This window comes from Periplaneta americana, chromosome 15, assembly GCF_040183065.1.
Source record: "Periplaneta americana isolate PAMFEO1 chromosome 15, P.americana_PAMFEO1_priV1, whole genome shotgun sequence".
In the NCBI taxonomy this organism is placed as follows: Eukaryota; Metazoa; Arthropoda; class Insecta; order Blattodea; family Blattidae; genus Periplaneta; species Periplaneta americana.
The window spans coordinates 40,689,226-40,709,644 of NC_091131.1; the positions used below are offsets into that span (position 1 = coordinate 40,689,226).

A 20,419-nucleotide genomic window follows, 5' to 3' on the forward strand; every position below is an offset into this window, starting at 1 on the left:
ATATATATGGTCAAAAAGAAACAGCTGAAACATGTGCCATATAAACTAAAACAAGTCAAAGCTACATATAGTGAATAACTGTGTTTAAATAATTTAACAAACAACACAAAGTGTTTAAAATTTTGTTATGTTATCAATATGTTTAACCTTTATCATATTCACATATGTAATTTTTCATTATTATGGAATTCAAGGTTTTTGTCACATTGTTAGCAATTTCAATTCTGACTGTTGATTATACTAATAAACTTGAAGTTAAACATCCAAGGAAGAATAATTTCAAGGGAAAAATTGTTCCGGGGCTGGGTATCGATCCCGGGACCTCTGGTTGAACGTACCAGCGCTCTTTACCAACTGAGCTACCCGGGAACTACACCCGACACCGTCTCAACTTTTCCCTTTACATCCACACAACTCGCGTGGGCTGACGAAACGCCAGAGACCTACATCGAGTGCACACAATCTCTGTGTGACTTTGAATTGTGGTTTTCTGTTAACGTATACAGTGACGTATATATTATGCAAATCTAGTCTCTCAGGTGAAGCTCCCTGTAAAGCTCCCGGCCCCGGAACAATTTTTCCCTTGAAATTATTCAAATCTGCTTTACAGGGAGCTTCACCTGAGAGACTAGATTTGCATCCAAGGAAGATATTAAAATAACACAGAAAATTCCATTAGTTAACCTGTAATACATATAACAATAAAGGTTAAACAGAAGTGATTCGATGTTTCAATAAATAATGCTAATTGCAATTTTATTTTACATAAATGAGTATATTTTCTCTTATATTTAATAATACAGACTTTGGTATCTGAGCTTCGTATGCAAATTCAAATTTGTTAATACTATTTTAGAATTCCATACCCATGGTCATAGAATCAACAATTGTGTGGGTAGAAACATTGTATCAGGTACAACACCCCAGTTTCATCTCACAAATAACTATTCTTAAAAAATCACACTTCATACAGCAATTCAACAACATTACAGTACAAACCATATAGAATTCAATAAAGTCTGAACAAATTATAACATCTTGAACATTAAAAGAAATTACTAGATTTCCCCACAGTAAAAGATACGTCATATTTAGAAAACAACAACATATTAATTTTGAAAGATAATTCACAAACACTAATTACACAATATATTTTATTTCTTTTCCACACATTCCAAATATCAAAGCAAAATTACTCACTTTTGAAATGCAATCTCCAATCTCTGTCACATAAATGAATTAAAAGAGATGCTTCACTGTAGCATGGGGTAGAGAAATGTTGAAAATAGAATTATAATTAAACAAGCGTTGTATAGGGAAGCTGGAGGTTTCTATTACATACTTTCCATTTATTTTACACTGTAACTCCCTTTTAACTAATAGGAATAACTCTCCATACAGTAATTTTATTACCTTTGTTTTATACAAGTTATGTTAAAATCACTATGTTATAGTCTGGTAAGATAATCCTTAATTCACTAGATCATTATGTATGTATTACAATAATGAGAGATGCAAAATCAAATATGTAAATTCTTTTACAAACTAACAGATTATTATTTTTTTAAAGTCAAGTGCTATGAATTAGAATGTTCATGCACTCAATGATCACATTTGTATTTTTAAACCATTTGAAGAAAAATCCTGAAACATATGATGTACTTTAAAAATGATTAGGGAGCCTCAGTTCCAGGATTAACATTGACTAACGTTAAATATTAGATTTTGTATTAAAACAACTTCACCTTGACATTAAAATTGTATCTTCATTGAAACACTGTTGCAGTTGTTAAAGTTATTGCGTCATGTTCTCAATATAGCAGTTGCACAAGCCAAACAAAAATAGTCCTAACTCCTAAACTGTAAGAGATGGGTCAAGATAGTTTGCATTTTTTAAAAGGTCTCATTTAGTAACATACACCGTGATTCAAAATGAAAGAGCAGATTTCAATTTTGTATTACAAACTATCAAAGATAGAAACACATTGCGCATATCACTGGATAGAGGAAGGTTCAAAGTTTATTTGGACACAGCTGCGCTGTTGTTTAAGCAACATGGCTACTACACCACAGGAAAAATCATTTTGTGTGTTGGAATTCGCGAGATGTCATGCTGCAAAACTGATTGTTTCCTCAACTTCATGAAGATTCCAATGACTTCATTTTCTTGCAAGATGGCGCCCCGCCTCACTTTCACCTTGAGGTACTGCGTTAACTGAACATCACCATTCCAGAATGTTGGATTGGAAGAGGTGGACAACAAGATCTTGTTCATTGTTTTTGGCCTCCCAGGTCACCAGATCTTACTCCCAGTGATTTTTGTTTGTGGGGGTACACAAAAGACATAGTGTTTGTCACACCTTTGGAAGCTACTCTTGAAGATCTGAGAAATCGAAATGTTGAAGCTGTCAATTCAATAAACAGAGACCAGTTGATGTGTATGTGGAATGAACTGGACTGCCGTCTCGATGTTTCTCGTGCAACTCATGGTGCTCTTGTTGAGTGTACAGTGCCTATAGGATAAAACTTTGAACCTTCCTCTATCCAGTGACATGCGCAATGTGTTTCTATCTTTGATAGTTTGTCTGTAATATAAAATTGAAATCTGCTCTTTCATTTTGAATCATGGTGTATTTCACTCGCAATACAGGGCTACTACAAAGGCTTTACCCAATTCCATAGCCTTGTATTATGAAAAGTATGAGACATACATTATTGAAAGTTATACCAATAAAAAGAGAAACTCATCAAGTTTTTGGTCCATCAACTGCTACAAGCGCTCGATGTGACCTCCTCGTGTCACGCGACAAACATCCACTCGGTAGTCTAACTCCTGCCACACCCGCTGGAGCATATCATGATCAACTCTAGCCACTGCCGCATGGATCCAGTTATTAAGTTCTTCAAGATTAACTGGCAAAGGAGGTACATACACTTGATCTTTGACAAACCCCCATAGAAAAAAAATCACAGGGAGTCAGATCTGGCGACCGAGGAGGCCAACAGAGAACACACAGATCGTTGTTAGAAGCCCGTTGATGTGGGTGATGCCTCAGTTACATGACGATAAACCAGGGTTTTTATTTCAACAAGATGGGGCTCCACCACATTTCCATCTGGAAGTGCGTGAGTATCTTAATGAGCATCTACCACAACGTTGGTGTGGACGGGCTTCTAACAACGATCAGTGTGTTCTCTGTTGGCCTCCTCGGTCGCCAGATCTGATTCCCTGTGATTTTTTTCTATGGGGGTTTGTCAAAGATCAAGTGTATGTACCTCCTTTGCCAGTTAATCTTGAAGAACTTAATAACCGGATCCATGTGGCAGTGGCTAGAGTTGATCGTGATATGCTCCAGCGGGTGTGGCAGGAGTTAGACTACCGAGTGGATGTTTGTCGAGGAGGTCACATCGAGCATTTGTAGCAGTTGATGGACCAAAAACTTGATGAGTTTCTCTTTTTATTGGTATAACTTTCAATAATGTATGTCTCATACTTTTCATAATACAAGGCTATGGAATCAGGCAAAGCCTTTGTAGTAGCCCTGTATGTCCTAGTCCATCATCTTCTATGGTTTAGCCGTAGAAAGCAGTTGAAAACCTGTAAAATTAGGAAAAGTAAGGGATTTTCTCCAGGAGCTCCGATTTTCCTGTGGCATTCCAACAAATCTCATCATCTCATCTCATCGTGGGTGTAGCGCAGACCAGCCTCCAATGGCGCATCCTGGGCAACGACTTTGTCGGTAAATTGGTCTACACAACTGGCTTTATATGGGTGAATGATGAACAATCAAGTACCCACCGTTAGTAAAAAAAAAAGTTTTTGGATTATTGTTTAAACAGTGTACAATTTTATTTTGGGAATAAAATAAATATAATTTTTGGATATAACCGTCTTTATTTTATTGATGTACGGTAATATAACATGTTCCTATAAACGTGCCGTAAGTATTGTTATTTATTAGCATCCAAAGACGGAGTTGCCTCTGTTACACGAAAATCAGTCCATTTCATCCTAGTGACCCTTAAATAATATTTACTCCTCAATATTAAAAAATGAAACCGGTATGGAATTTGCATTAAAGAAATTAAAATGCATCAGAGAAAATTGACATAATTTCCAATACTGTAGCCATCAACAAAAAAGAAATACTAAAAAAAAAACAAGTTGTTTACATTACGGTATTATGTAAGACCACTCATTCTGTTGACTTATTCTTCTCAGTACAGAACAAGTCTTCCTTGCTTAAAAAAACATTGCATTTTGTTAACTATGGCAAAGATGAAACTTCACACACGTAATGAGTTGGCAGACATGCATTTGGCATACGGGACAGCATTTGGTTCGATCTCAAAGTTTGTCAGTCTAATTTATAAACACCCTGTATATAAAACATCATTAATAGAATTTGGATTAATTTCAATGATCCTTGGATTTTTCACAGCAACATAACGCTTTAAAATGCAGATTCATCAAACTTCAAATTTTGAGTTGCTTCCTTTTTTGAATTGGCCCATTGATATTTCATGTGCATCAATCCCGAATAAATTGACTTGCAGATAATGAATATGAACAACATCTATCCTCATGAACAGATATATAACCTCCCTTTATCTCTGCAAATATAGGTGTGAACATACGAGTAAAACGACATTCTAGGTATCTATTTTATTACAGAGTATACCCATGAAGAAAGTATATCAATTTTATCATTGGCTATATATAAACAGGGCTCCGTAAGTTCACTTCCCCACTTGTCATGGAGTGGTTGATTGATACACGAGATGTGTGAATTTTCAATATATTCCTAAATGCACTGAAAAACTCTGCTAAACAGTTATCCCTTTTTAGGTTCTGAAACTCTGTTTATGAACAATCATCAGCACAGAGAAAATCCTCTCCTGTTATCGTAATGATGTAATATAAGTTTACATTCTTTCCAAAACTAGTAGTTTCAAAACAAAGGTACAGTACAAAATTTTTTTTCATAAAGTTACAATACTATTTTCTTATAATGTTTATTAACACCTTAAGAATTGGGATGCTAAACACTGGATATCAACATCTGGGAAGATAATACAGACATGGTACAAAATTTTAATTTATATAGAGTAATTTTCTAAGTTTGAACAGTTTTCTTAATACAAAAAAATTTGTTACATTTGATATTATTAGGAACATGAACACGTTTTCACTGACAGCAGTGGGATAAAAAAAATTATATGTATCACGTGATGCAAATTTAAAAAAAGAATTATAGGCCAATAATTTTGTTCACTGAAATATCAGTTTTGTGGCATATTTTTATTTATAACATATCAGCATGATCACTTTCTTGGACACCAGCACTTGTATTTCAAAAACAACAAATGTTCGATATAATTTATTTTTATGTATGAATATTTCTGCTCTTGATGTTTCACCACACACTGTGATATAGATAAGCATTTTGCTATGAACATCAGATAAGTAGTAAAGTTTTAAAAATCAGTTTGTAACTGTAGCTTAACTGCAATGGAACAAATAAAGGTAAAATTAAACTTCATTATAGCAAGTAAAAAGACAGAGATTGTCAATTATTCATATTAATAATACAATTAGCAGTATCTCAACAATTTTAAGAAGTTTTTTATAACAGGCAATTTTTCAGATTGTTTGCAACTTGTTTGTTATATTAACCCTTTCCAGTCTTCAGCAAGCAGCTGAGTGTGGAGGTTCATTTGTGCAAGTCAGTGGAAGTAAGCATAGCAGAGGCATTGACCTGTGTAATGAGTGAAAGAAGCCGGAGCGAAATGAAGTATATTGAAATGAAACAAGATTTAGTAGCATTGAAGGAGACCATAGCGGAGATGAGGAAGAAGATGGAAGAAATCCAACACGAAAATGAAGGTTTGAAAAGCAAATGGGAGCACTTAGAGGAGGAAAAGAGGAGAAAGAACTTGATATTTTTTGGAGTAGAAGAAAAGGAAAAGGAACATAGTGGTGAAACATACGAGAAGATAATAGGAGTGTGTTGGGAGTGTTTTGGAATGGATTTGAGCGATGGACAAACTGTGGATGTATTTAGAATAGGGAGAAGAAATCGAAATCGCAATCCAGATCAAGTTAGGCCTATACTAGTGAAATTCAAGAGCATGACAACGAAGGACAAGATCGTGAGAAGCAGAAGATTGCTGGGAACACTTCCATCAGAATGGACAATGATTAGAGTTACGAAGTAAGGAGCAGAAGACGAGTTTTGGTCCCTTTCCTGAAAGAAGCTAGGAAAAGTGGTCAGTTTGCAAAACTATGTAGAGACAAATTAAAGATTAACGATTTGATCTTTAGTGTAGAAGAATGTCTCGAAAGCATTAAGGAGCCGGCAGTAGATTTGGAAGAAATGGAAAGGAATAGAAGAGTCCTGAAGGAGAAAATTAGAGGATTAGTGTCGACTAGCATTGGAAATATCAGCTTGGACAACATTCATGAAAATAGCAAGGCAAGCACGACACGGAGTTCATCAGACAGACATGGAATGCGGAAAGAAACAACTTTATGCGATCGAAAGAAGCCTACGACGTCATCTGAGGACGAAATATCAACATGTAGCAGAAATCTACAAATGCGTCAAAATTCTTGCAATCAGCATTTTGAGGTGATTCCAAGGCGAGTACGTGAGTTGCGGAGTCAGGGGAAAACGACGACAAGGCAAGTGAAGAAAAATGGAACAGATCCAGGGAGCAGTGATGAAGGAATAAAAGAAACATTATGATTTAAGAAGTTGGTGTAGGGGGGAAGTAGTGGGGGGAAATACAAGAAAATAGTGGGGGGGGGGGGAATCAAGATATCAATAGGAAGTGAAGTCAAGTCAAGTCAAGTGAAGGGGAGGATATAAGTGTGGGGGTCAGCAATGGAGAAGTGGGGAAATATAGATAGGTAGGCTGGTGAACGAGAGGTGACAAGATACATCTAAAGAGAATATAAGTGAAAGAGAGACGGAAGTAAGTTATGACTTGCATAAATTTGCTATGTAATAAGGTATGATGGCACTGTATACAAAATATGTGAAGTGCCATCTCACCGGAAGTAAGTGCTTAACGACAAATATATATCATATCATATTAACCCTTTCTCTGGCACTGGCATGTACGATTCCATTCTGCTAAGCAGTATCTGATCATATAGATGTGAAACCTGAGGTTCTCGTTCATATTAAAAAGAATTAATTATGGTTTATTTAACAATGCTCGCAAGTGCCGAGGTTATATCAGCGTCGCCGGAGTGCTGGAATTTTGTCCTGCAGGAGTTCTTTTAGATGCCAGTAAATCTACTGACATGAGCCTGTCGCATTTAAACATACTTAAATGCCATCGACCTGGGCTGGGATCGAACCTGCAACCTGAAGCAAAGAAGGCCAGCGCTATACTGACTATGCTACCAAGGCCGACTCTCCTTCATATTAAAGCATTATATAAAATCTGAACTAAAAACAATAACTGTCCATGTACCGGTAACAAAAAAATTCGAAATGCGTGCATTTTGATTTTATGTTGTTTAGCCTGCCAGGACTCTGATATAATTTAAATACCCAGCTGCCAGGAAAAGAGTTAATATTATGTTAAACACTGAAGCATTTTATTGGGAAGTAAGAGAGAAAATGGTGAATAATCAATTAATCGAAATTAGCTAACAACAACTTAATATCTTAACAGTTATCCAGGATATAGATTCTAATATGAGAATTCTTGAACTAATGTCCATGTATCTCCATAAATTAATATTATATACAAGTGCGGAGTAAAAATATCCATAGCCAGAATAATAATAGTAATTTATAGTAAAATTAGAAGTTATGAGCAAGTAGAAATTTTAGTGCCCGAGGCGAAGTCGGGGTGATAATTTCCACAAGCGCATAAAATCTGTTTACTCTCGTGTGCTATACAATATTTTATCCATTACTGATATCTAAATTCAATTTTAAATTGTACGCCTTTTCTTTGTAATGTGTTGTTTGTGAAGAAGTTATAAATGAATCAATGTATGCATTTTAAAATCCCTTCAGACGAAACCACTTTTAGAAGCGCTGCTAATGCGATGCCACTTGAGAATAATGTATTTAAATGGAGGGTTTCAGACAAAGCCATAACCACAGAATCAGTCGCGCTGCAGATGCTCTGAGTGGTTGGCTTCGGCACTGGTGGCGGCCACTAAAAGTGGTGCTTCTCATCGCGATACATAGAATTAAATGGTAGGTTTCAGATGGGACACATCCAGGCCACTATTTTAGTGGTGCGTGAGTAGCGTGTTCGTGGCGCTGCTAACGAACGACTATTGGACCAACAATTCCCTATACCTGACCGTCATGACAGTATACAGGCTATGTTACGGCAAAATAATATGGAATGATGATGATGATGATGATGATAATAATAATAATAGTAATAATAATAGTAAGTAATAATATAACAACAGACTAGACAACTAAATAGCTGGTCTAGTGCAAATTACGGATATATTATTTATGTAGTAAAATCTCCTTTATTTCATGTTAAAATAAAATAACACATCTAAAATAATGTAAATAAATTAACAAAGAGATAAAAAAAAAATTAGTTGATCTCAGGTTCGAACCTGGGTTCAATTACACCACAGCCTTTGACTTTACCATTACACTACAGACACCTATTGTAGTATAACCTATTGGTTGAATTACGTGCTATGAATGGTTTCATATTTGCTGCCTATTATATTTAATTTTGAATTCTTAAATATTAAGCAAAAATATGTTTTATGCCATATTGTCCCTAATTTGCGTAATTTTAAATTAATATTTTTTATCGTCTTGATGTAAATCATCAAACAAGATATGGAATAGTCCTCGATTCAGTCTTTCCAAAACTAATGGATGAACCCAGACTCTTCTTCTACTTTTACGTCTATTCTTTCTCTGTCTGAGCAAAGTTGCCAAAAGTATATCTCCTTCCACGTCCACGTTCACTGGAAGACTGAAAAATTCTCTACAAAAATTTAGTGTACGGGCTATTCCATATGAAATCGATCAGTAAAAAACCTCGCATTTTTTCAATACTCTAATTTTTTCCCTATTTATACAAGGTGCGGAGGAGAGTGCATTTTCAAAAATATACTAGCGAAGTCAAATGGTTTTCGTATTATTGAGCGACAAATTTAGCGTATTTTATAAAAACATGCCTCTTTCAGCGCTCAGAACCATTTACTGCAGAACATTGAACAGGAGCTCATTTTGAAGCTCACATTTAGTAGGTTATGATAAGAAGTAATACTTTTATTGTATACAGAGAGACAGATAATCTGATTTTACTTACTTTTAGGCTTTTTGCCCATTTTTTAAAATGTAAAAAAATATTGAGAAAAAACCTTGCATTATTAAGAGGGATTCGGCATTGTTTGCTTAGTGGCTTGGCAATAAGTTTCGAGGGTATTAAATAAATTATTTTTACACGCGTAGACTGGAATGGCACAGTACCCCACACACTGGCCGAGAGCTGAAGATTAGCGAGCATTGGGCGTCATTTTACTCCTGTGTTTATGAAAACTTGTGATAAAGCTAGCCCAGCCATCACTGCTAGACAACACATCATGTGTTTGTCTCCTGGCCTTGCTTGTCTCGACTACCTATAGTCAGCTGGTTAGTTCAGGCGCGTACTATTTATTTTCTTTATTTGATATTTTCAATACTTTCTTATCAATGGTGCACCAGTAAAAAATATGTGTTTATTTGTACTTTCAATGCGGAATCTAACCATATATTTTAAAAATATTTTTTCGTGGGCAAAGCGTCTTAATGAAGAAAAATCTAAATTTCTCCATTTCCATAAAAAGTAAGAAAAGCTGTTTACATGTCAATATAAACTATAATTTCTCAGCATCAAAATAAACCATGATTTTGATCATTGGGTGAAAGGGTTTCGGAGCCACAACAGTTTAAAGTTGCTAATTTTATGAAAATACGATAAATTTAAATATTTTTAATTTAAACACTATGAAGTTCTGATGCCTCAAACTTTGCACAAAGCATTGTATCACAGTTGTCAACGGACAGAAAAAGTTTCATTGTATTTAAAAATTGCAAGGTCAATTTTCTCTATATTTCGGTCGATTTGAGATGGAATTGCCCTTACTAAGCAGTGCCACTAATGTGCCACTAAAGTGACCTCGTTTGAAGGGACCCTTATGGTTGCTAATGTGTTGGTTGTCACGGAATTTTGAATTGAATTGAATTTGAAAAAAGGGGGCACTATGGCCCAGCACTGCGACCTGTTAAGATCTATTACGCTGACCCTCTGGTGACGCATTCCCAAACCCACACTGGCTGACCACACTAAGGTTCTCTGTGTGCCCAAGTTTCGAGCAGGCTACCCCACTCGTCCCTAAGCCAGCCGGCGTTCGGGGAATGCTACAGAATGATAATGAAATGGAGAAATGGTGACAGAATGATGTAAATCCTTAATTTAGGGAAAAACAGGAGAACCCCGGAAAAAATCCCAACTGTGACCCCGTCAACCACAAGTGTCACTATGGATGACCGGGAATAGAACCGAGGCCACCTGCGTGACAGTCTGAAGGCCTGACCCTTCAGCCAGTACAGACACTGGTTGTCATGAAAAAAACTTTTAATTCAGTGCTGTGAATAAAGCCATTGTTTAAGTTGCTGAGGACAATGAAATAAAGACAGTTTAAATACCAGTCAGTTCAAAAGTATTGGAAAGCACGACTGCTAATGGCTTCATTGCCAAATGCAAGGCACTAGACAACAACAACAACAAATACCAGTCATGGATAAAATTAATTAATGTAGTAGATATAAACAGAAACCTTCCCAATATCTGGAAAATTGATAAAAGCACGAGCAACAATTCCAGGTTTGTGATTCCTTTGTTTCTTTCTGATTCAGCTGTTATTACTTTTTTATTAGTATTTTAACTAGATGCTACATGAATAACCATTTAACTTACTGTTTAAGTCAGTTATTGAATTGTATGAATTTTTTTTTATCACCGGTACTGTCCAAGTTCTCTTAATATCTTATTAATAGGGGGCGGATGTTGATGATCTAAAAATCTACTTAAAATTATCATTAAAATGCCCTTAAACTAACGGAAAAATGACACAAAATTAAAAGAAAATGACAATGAAACATTATTCACCGTATTTGCACTACAACTTTTTAAAAATTAGTCACCTTGTTTCAATGACTGCCCTGCAAATCTTCAAGAGAGGAGGCAACTTGCTCGAATTTAGCTAAGATAAAGGAAAAGAACATGCAACAAAATGAAGGTTTTAAGGAAAAACTAGATTTTAATGAGGGTTTACAATGTGTTTCACTCAGGGGTGGTCGGTCAAAGTCCTCACTTAAACTAAGCTGTTGTCAAGCATTTTATATTACTTCCGTTGTGTGAAGTGAAGCCTTCAGTGGAATGAGGGATGGACTTTAGAGTCTGTTCCAAACTATAAAACTCAAACTTCACTGTTATTCACTTATTCAGTAGGTAATTACTACTGACCTATTTGTTTAGAAAATGATTTAGCAGATCTATCGGTAAAGAAGAAAGTAAAATGCATTCCAAACGTTCTAAAAGTTCTTCAAAGTATTAAAAATGACCAAAAAAATGCCGAAAAAATATAAAATGACTTATTAGTTCAAAAACTTCAAAAAATGCAATATAAGAAATTTTTTTTACGTTGATATTAAGATAGAAAGGATTTCTATATTAATAGGCATCGTCCTAATGTGAAAAATAAGATGACTTTTCATCAACATCCGCCCCCTACTTAATAATGTACCTTTCAACTCCTGATAATTTTTTAATTTTATTTAGAGTCACTTTAGCTACAATGGTTATATACCGACTTTACTATGGATGTCAGTTTGTCTGGCATTCTCTTTAACCCGAATACATCTGATGCCTCAATCTGAGGTGCTCTCTCACCATCACGACATCCATCATGCTGATTGGACACAAATCCCCACCGAACCACCAAGGTGCTCAACACGATCTCTATTATGCTGGCTGGACACTTGTACACCAATCAGGCCACCAAGGTACTCTCCCACCAACATAACATCTATTGCGAAAACTGGACACTTAAATCCCTGACCAAAACACCACCTATCTTTGGGTCGGACATTTAAACCTTCACTTCACAGACACTATCTCGTGTACAATGTTGCAACTAGTACAATGATTACTCAAATACTATTGTTATACTGGGTGTTCAGTTCAAAGTGTGTCATGGCTTGCTGTATGCCGTCACATGGCTAGTTGATGAGCCTAGAGAATTCAATCTTCCTACACTTCCGCAGAGGTGTATTACTTATCTGTCAGAGAAGTTGCCTGGCAAGTACGGCGTTCATTCAGTAGAGTACTTACCGATACGTATGGAAACGCCGGTAGCGACAGGAATGTGAACTATTTCGAAACATGTACTGAGGTGAGCTTTTTCTTACTGTCGGGATATGGGGAGAGGGTTAAGATGATTACTTACGTATTTGTTGACATTAACTTCGACGGTCAACATGGACACGGAGCATTAGATTTGTATTGTGGAATGTTGTCGTACGCAACCGATGATAACAAATACCCTGCGTACGACTTGGCCACGCAAAACATAGTTCAAAAGAGGTTATGGTAGCACACAGACTATTCAGAACGCCATCTGTTGCTACGATGTTCAAGTTATACAGTACACATTCTCAAGTTCAGATTGAATGCCTTGATTAATAGGCAACTTCTCTGACACAAAAGCTGAAACTCGCTTCAAATCGCTGACTCATCAACAGTGACGTCATGACACACTTTGAAATGAACACCTAGTAGAGGGTTATGGGTCTCTCTTTCGTGAAAATTGGGTACCAAACCCAGCATTTGCCTTTATTACTGGAAAAGCATGGTGCAACAAATTGACGGAACCATGAAAAAATTCCAATAAGGTTGGTTGGCACTGGAGTTTGAACCTGGGACCTCCTGCACATGAGTTCTCAAACACAAGCATCTGAGCTACCATGCTTAATTCCTGATTATATGACACTGCCTGCTGGATGTGATCCAGCAGGCAGTGATTGAAAAAGATCATATATTGGACGTTTGTAACAACTGAAACAAAATTAGTCCTTTTTATATTATTTTTTTCATTTTTCTTTGCTATATTTTTCATGATGTGTGTTTTGCAATTTCCAGTTTCTGTTTCTGAACGTATACAACACAAATTTAAGTACAAATACGGAATAATAATAATAATAATAATAATAATAATAATAATAATAATAATAATAATAACAATAATAATAATAAAATTACTAGCAAAACTGCTGATCCTATGAAATAAAATAAATTCTAGTTTCAAGTTAACATAATGATTCAGTATTTATGCTCAGGCATAATATGAAGCTTAAATATTCAAATTTATTCTCATAAAATATGATTTCAGATCATTATGAGAACTATTTATAACATATTTCATTAAATTTCACTTATCATTGCTATAATGAAGTTCAAGCAGATTAAAATTCAATAAATAATATAGATCATTTACATAGTACGTGAAATTTGAGAAACTAGCCTCTGGTGGGAAGAAAGAAGGAAAATGGTGTAACTACCAACATCTGGGTTATTAGAAATCATCAGTTTGAGAAATTTAAATAAACTTACAACGAATTATTAAATTGATGATTTTACCACAGAATCAGGACATTTGCAGTACTGAACATTTCAGTTTTGGTGACACCTTCAAAATTCCATTGGCAGCGAATCATTTATACAATTGAATCTGATTTCATATATTTTTAATCTGAAGTGAACTATGTACGTTACTTTATAAATATCAAATAATATAATAAATAAATTACGCAATCTCGACTGAAATTATAAACAAAAAAAATACATTTTGAGAGAGAAAATACTGTAAAACTATGAACAAATGATAAAATCACAAGAAATAGTACGACTGCATACTCACCTACTAAGAAATTGGCACTATGCAGATTGGTCACATCATTCGCTTTCATAATTCCATCTGCAAAAAAGATGGAGAGGCGAAAAAAGAAAAATATGCAGATATAATTACAGTGAGTTCTCTTGAGAATGGTCAGTGTTTATAATTACAACAACTGTATCTTCTGGAACAGCCTCCTTGCTTGTCACAAAGTGCGCAGAATTCCCAAGGTCAATTATTTGCTCTTCAGATTCCTGATTAATATTATAAACGTCATCTCTCTTTGCTAAAGAATCCTGTCTTAGTACTTGCAAAGTATTGCCATCTTCAGTTTCGACAAATCCTGCATTTAAACACAATCTTAAATTCTGTCCAGAGACTAGTTGATAAACCTGTCCTGTAACAAAATCACTTCCTGTTGCACCTTCTGGTAAAATTACTGTCTCATACTCATCACCTACACCTGCACTGTTTTCTTGAAGTGAGTCTGAAGTCTGTATGTGTATGACTTGGGTGTTCCCTTTGCAGTTCTCATCACTGTTCATATTTGACAGCATCTGAACTATATGTGGGGCCACAGTCACTTGCGAAGAGTCATTTTTCGGAGTACCTTCATTGTCTATACCTGTAAATCAAACAAGTCAACATATTGGTTGACGTCTCCAGTTATAATAATTAACCAATACATGCCTGAATTGTGATAGTTCATTATTATTAATATTATATTATTTTTATTGTTATATATTCAACATGCAACGATTAGGGAAAACACTGGAATTTTACTGGAAGCAAGTAAAGAGATAGGTTTGGAAGTAAATCCTGAAAAGACAAAGTATATGATTATGTCTCGTGACGAGAATATTGTACGAAATGGAAATATAAAAATTGGAAATTTATCTTTTGAAGAGGTGGAGAAATTCAAATATCTTGGAGCAACAGTAACAAATATAAATGATACTCGAGAGGAAATTAAACACAGAATAAATATGGGAAATGCCTGTTATTATTCGGTTGAGAAGTTTTTATCATCCAGTCTGCTGTCGAAAAATCTGAAAGTTAGAATTTATAAAACAGTTGTATTACCAATTGTTCTTTATGGTTGTGAAACTTGGACTCTCACTTTGAGGGAGGAACATAGGTTAAGGGTGTTCGAGAATAAGGTGCTTAGGAAAATATTTGGGGCTAAGAGGGATGAAGATACAGGAGAATGGAGAAAGTTAAACAACACAGAACTGCACGCATTGTATTCTTCACCTGACATAATTAGGAACATAAAATCCAGATGTTTGAGATGGGCAGAATATGTAGCACGTATGGGCGAATCTAGAAATGCATATAGAGTGTTAGTTGGGAGGCCAGAGGGAAAAAGACCTTTAGGGAGGCTGAGACGTAGATGGGAAGATATTAAAATGGATTTGAGGGAGGTGAGATATGATGATAGAGAATGGATTAATCTTGCTCAGGATAGGGACCAATTGCAGGCTTATGTGAGGGTGGCAATGAACCTCCAGGTTCCTTAAAAGCCAGTAAGTAAGTATATTCAACATACTGTCCAGATCTCTTTACTTATATCCTAAGAATGAAACCTAACCATTTTCACCCTATCATTAAATATACAACGACTAGGGCATAAATGTAAATTCTCTGTTATTTTAGGATGCCAATTTCGTTGGTATAATCGTACACTAATGAGTTTCCAATGCTTTCACTTTTATGATATTAATGCACGAATTAGGAAATATTTGTAGCAATACGGTCTATTCCATATGAAATCGATCAGTAAAAAACCTCGCATTTTTTTATACTCTAATTTTTTCCCTATTTATACAAGGTGCTGAGGAGAGTGCATTTTCAAAAATATACTATCGAAAGCAAACAGTTTTCGTATTATTGAGCGACAAATTTAGCGTATTTTATAAAAACATGCCTCTTTCAGCGCTCAGAACTCTGGAACCATTTACTGCAGAACGTTGAACGAGAGCTTATTTTGAAGCTGATATTTGGTAGGTTATGTTAAGAAGTAATCCTTATTTTTATTGTGCACAGAGAGACAGATAATCTGATTTTACTTACTTTTAAGCTTTTTGCCAATTTGTAAAAGTGTAAAAAAATAATGAGGAAAAACCTTGCATTATTAAGAAGGATTTGGCATCGTTTACTTAGTGGCTCGGCAATAAGTTTCGAGGGTATTAAATAGATTATTTTCACACGCCTTGACTTGAACGGCTCAGTATCGCACACACTGGCAGAAGATGAAGATAAGCGAGCATTGGGCATCATTTTACTCCTGTGTTTATGAAAACCTGTGATAAAGCTAGCACAGCCATGACTGCTAGACGACACATCACGTGTTTATGTCTCCTGGCCTTGCTTACCTCGGCTAGCTCCCGCCTCACAGTCAGCTGGTTAGTTCACACGCGTACTATTTATTTTCTTTATTTGATATTTTCAATACCTTCTTATCAACATGCCATCAGTAAAAAATATGTGTTTATTTGTACTTTCAATGCGGAAACTAACTATATATTTTTAAAATATTTTTCCTTGGCAAAGGAGTCTTAATGAGGAAAAATCTAAATTTCTCCATTTCCATAAAAAGTAAGAAAATCTGTTTATATGTCAATATGAACTTTAATTTCTCAGCATCAAAATAAACCATGATTTTGATCATTGGGCGAAAGGGTTTCGGAGTTACAACAGTTTAAAATTGCAAATTTTATGAAAATATGATAAATTTAAATATTTTTAATTTAAACACTATGAAGTTCTGATGCCTCAAACTTTGTACAAAGCATTGTATCACAGTTCTCTACGTACAAAAAGAAGTTTTATTGTATTCAGAAATTGCAAGGTCAATTTTCTCTATATTTCGGTCGATTTGAGATGGAATAGCTCATACGGTTGTCACTGAACACAGTTCTCTAGGCATGACGGTCAAAACATTGCCTTTAAGAATGGGCTTGTTCTATCTAATTTCTCATATCTTGTACCTAACATACAGTCTGATCCGTTTGGGTACGGATAATATTAATTTATTATTATAAAGCTATTATGATAGTAGGAATAATTTATTGCTGGTTATATTATGACTAAAAGATGGGAGTTTCCATATATGACAATCAACAATGTATAATCTGAAAGGGCAAATGAAAATCGTAGATGATTAAAATGGCTACTACAAATCAACAGCGGGCACATTGTGTTCTTTGGTACGCTAAATTTGAGAGTGTTAAAAGAGTTCAAAGGGAATTTCGACATTAGTGTGTGTAATGTACCTAAACACGTTCCATAATGTTGTGGTATCGAACATTTGTAGAAACAGGTTCTGTGTTAAAAAAACTTGCATGAGGTCACAGGCAAAACCCAGTACCTCTTGGCTTGGTCCTCGAACTCCCCAAGTCTAACCCTTTCTGACTTCATGTGGAGTTTTCTTAAAGACACTGTCTATCCACAGAAACCCAGAAACATCTGAGAGTAAAAATTACTCAAGCTTTGAAACTTTTCAACAAATCACCTCTTTTATGTTACAATGGACATGGGCTGAATTCCATCACCGTTATGAGTTGTGCAGGGTGCGCAATGGGGTCATGTTGAGCTCTGAGGAATCTCCCATCTTTCAGTGTTGTATGCACAAAGTTTCAACAAACGAAGTTCAGTAGTAAAGGTTTTATGGTGTTTTTATTTTATCCATACCCAAACAGATCACTCTGTACATTCAAATAATAAACAACTGCTTGTGAGGATATTTTTATATCTACATAATTGGTTTCATATGGATGAATGACGAAGTCAAATACCTGCCATGAGTTTAAAAAATGCATAAATATTCATTTGTTTTATTGATTTTGAAGCATTCATTGTCAAATTTCTCATGATCTGTTACTACAAATACCAGGAAAACGACTCCCATAACTAAAGGGAATTTGTAACTTTTAAACGTGTGGTTACTATGTTGAAGTGTATGTGTTGTAGCGGATGCTTGATTTGTTATGTATGTGAGTCATAATTATGGGATGCTTGATGTCGTCTCAATGTCTTAATTATAGTTTGATTGTGTTTGTGTGACTATTGTGTATTGATTTATGATGTATGGTACGGAAAGCTGCATATCTGTGTTATAGAGAACGGCTTTTAAGAAGTGTTACGTATGTGTGTTGTAACTGAGTTTTGTATGTCTCAAATTGATGCCTGATGTTTGCTTTGCAATCGCAATGTCTGAATTACGGATTGTTTATGTTTTGTTTACATTGTGTAAGCTAATTTATTTTTTCTTTTCCATTTGTCTTTATGCTTTTTTTTTTTTGTGTAAAACTATAGCCCTAGCATACATACGTAAAATAGGGCTACCCCTCTTTGGAGAAATAATAATAATAATAATAATAATAATAATAATAATAATAATAACTAAAGGGAAGCAAATTTTGAATATTTTGTGCAAAAGGGAAACTAAGAAACTGTCAGTTATCAAACACTGACATTCTGAATATGAGAATATTATTTATGAATTTTATGTATGGCCCTTCTTACCTGACAGTAAGTCCACTTTGACTATATGGGTTTGCAGCGTTAAGTCGTCTTCATTCACTGTGTTCACAAAATTATCTGCATTCTGAGCTGCCACTTGTAGGATTAACGTTGCTGGATCAACTACTTCTTCTCCTTCGAGCTTAAGAGTGTCCGACTTTGAATTCAAAGAAGTGATTTTAGCAACGCGTGTATGATAGGAATGTTCTGGCGTGTGGATGCGGTTCATACGTTTGATTTTCGCTTGTTCTGCTTCATCATTTATCCGTTTCTGTTTCTCATTTTCTCGCGCCCTGAGCTCGTCCAATGTCACGTCCCTTCCGAGTTTTGTAGACAGGTCTTTCAGGTACTGTTCAGTGACTCTCTGACCCTTTTCTACCCACTCTTGGTTCACAGTATCTGTTGCAGATGATTCAGATTCCTGATCTGCTTTGTACCTGGAAATAAAGAGTGAGGCAAAATTCAGAACAGGATTTCACAATTAAATAACTTTTTTGCTAGTTCAATTATTTTGTTGCAGGCAGTGATGAAGCGTGAGCTAAGTAAGGGGGTAGACAGATATTTATTTTTTTTATTTAACCTATTTCAATCATATTATTATGTATGGAATTTTGTGCGAGATCGTGCGTATTTGCTTGTTTTCCGCACAGAACCAATACGCGGTAAGTGTGAAATACCACATTCAGTATTCCCAACGTAACTCTCATAACAATTTCCCTCTTCTTACCGCTTAAGCGCGACATTCATTTTACTGCTTTAGGCTTTTAACATATTATTTTTAGAGACGTTTAACATAGTAATAATTATAAATTAGAAACTTACCACTGCAATTTCACCTAAATTGCAATGTTAATTATTGTTTTTAAATATTTGCAAAAATTAAGTAAAGTCTACTACTCCACGAAACTTATTGCATTCCTGATACAAGTAACATTAAGGAAGCCGTGAAAAAATCAACAAGATTCCAGATGCCGATGTTATTACTGCAATATGTTATATAAATAATATTGTTAAAATATTAAAATGAAAAATAAATCATTACATAACCTTACCGTTTGTTTTAAGTTCGCATTTATAGACTGGGGGGAAAAAAAAGACAGACGTATATCACGGCCTGCTGGAGTATAGTAAACACAGAAAACATTTTATAGCAACAATGTTGAAGAAAGATATTTTGGTTTTCCGAAGTTGCCGTCATTAAACAGAAACCAACATGGAGATTTCATTGCAACTAATTAAAAATTCGTCTTTCAGGTATGTAATAAACGATCTTGGCACAAAATAATGTACGATACACGAGCGGTATGTTTGTTTTCATATTCTCGGAAATTAAAAAAGCTCAACTACGTTTCGCTTTTTCAATCTTTTCCTCGACCATGAAAACATCAACATACCGCTCTTGTAATGTATATTACTATTGTTTTCGACGCATACAGATCTGTGTTCAATATTATATTAATGACTGCTGTTTAAAACTAGGACAAACCCTAGAACAACCTATAACCCTACGTGCACTCGTTTTATTTTTAAATATAGACTAAACAGGCAGCGAGGAACTACCAAATAACATACTTTTAGAATACAAATAGTAATATAATTCATTGTTATATGGATTTAATAACAGAAATAAGAAATAAATAGATTTTCTTACAACTCACCTTAAATAATATTCTTGTACATGAGTTCAATCCGCCTGCTCTCACGTCTTACACCACACTCGTAATTTTGAAACTTTCTAAATAAGAAACTGTTCGTTTCCGTTATAATACCGTAACTAATATTGGCGGGCAAGAAAAGACATGTACTTAAAGGGTTTGATGCTATCATTTATTTATTAGTTGCAAGTTTGTTATACTTCGTATTTGAATATTATTACATCATTATTTTATTTTAGATGTGTCTTATAATAAAGTAAATTTTCAAATCAATTACATTAAAAGCATGCCT

The 20,419-nt window shown here is 35.0% G+C and overlaps 1 protein-coding gene across 1 annotated transcript in view; it reads right to left on the reverse strand.

The window, feature by feature from the left end:
• Nucleotides 1-4,999: 4,999 nt before the first annotated feature.
• The window catches only part of LOC138714807 (uncharacterized), a 33,525-nt gene continuing 18,105 nt past the window's right edge, over nucleotides 5,000-20,419 (reverse strand). Inside the window, exons 9-10 of the mRNA XM_069846957.1 lie at nucleotides 18,476-18,909; nucleotides 5,000-14,573 (exon numbers count right to left, since the gene is read on the reverse strand). Of these exons, the coding sequence (XP_069703058.1) occupies nucleotides 14,077-14,573; nucleotides 18,476-18,909 (931 nt within the window). The 3' untranslated portion in view covers nucleotides 5,000-14,076. The remainder of the gene's footprint in view (nucleotides 14,574-18,475; nucleotides 18,910-20,419) is intronic.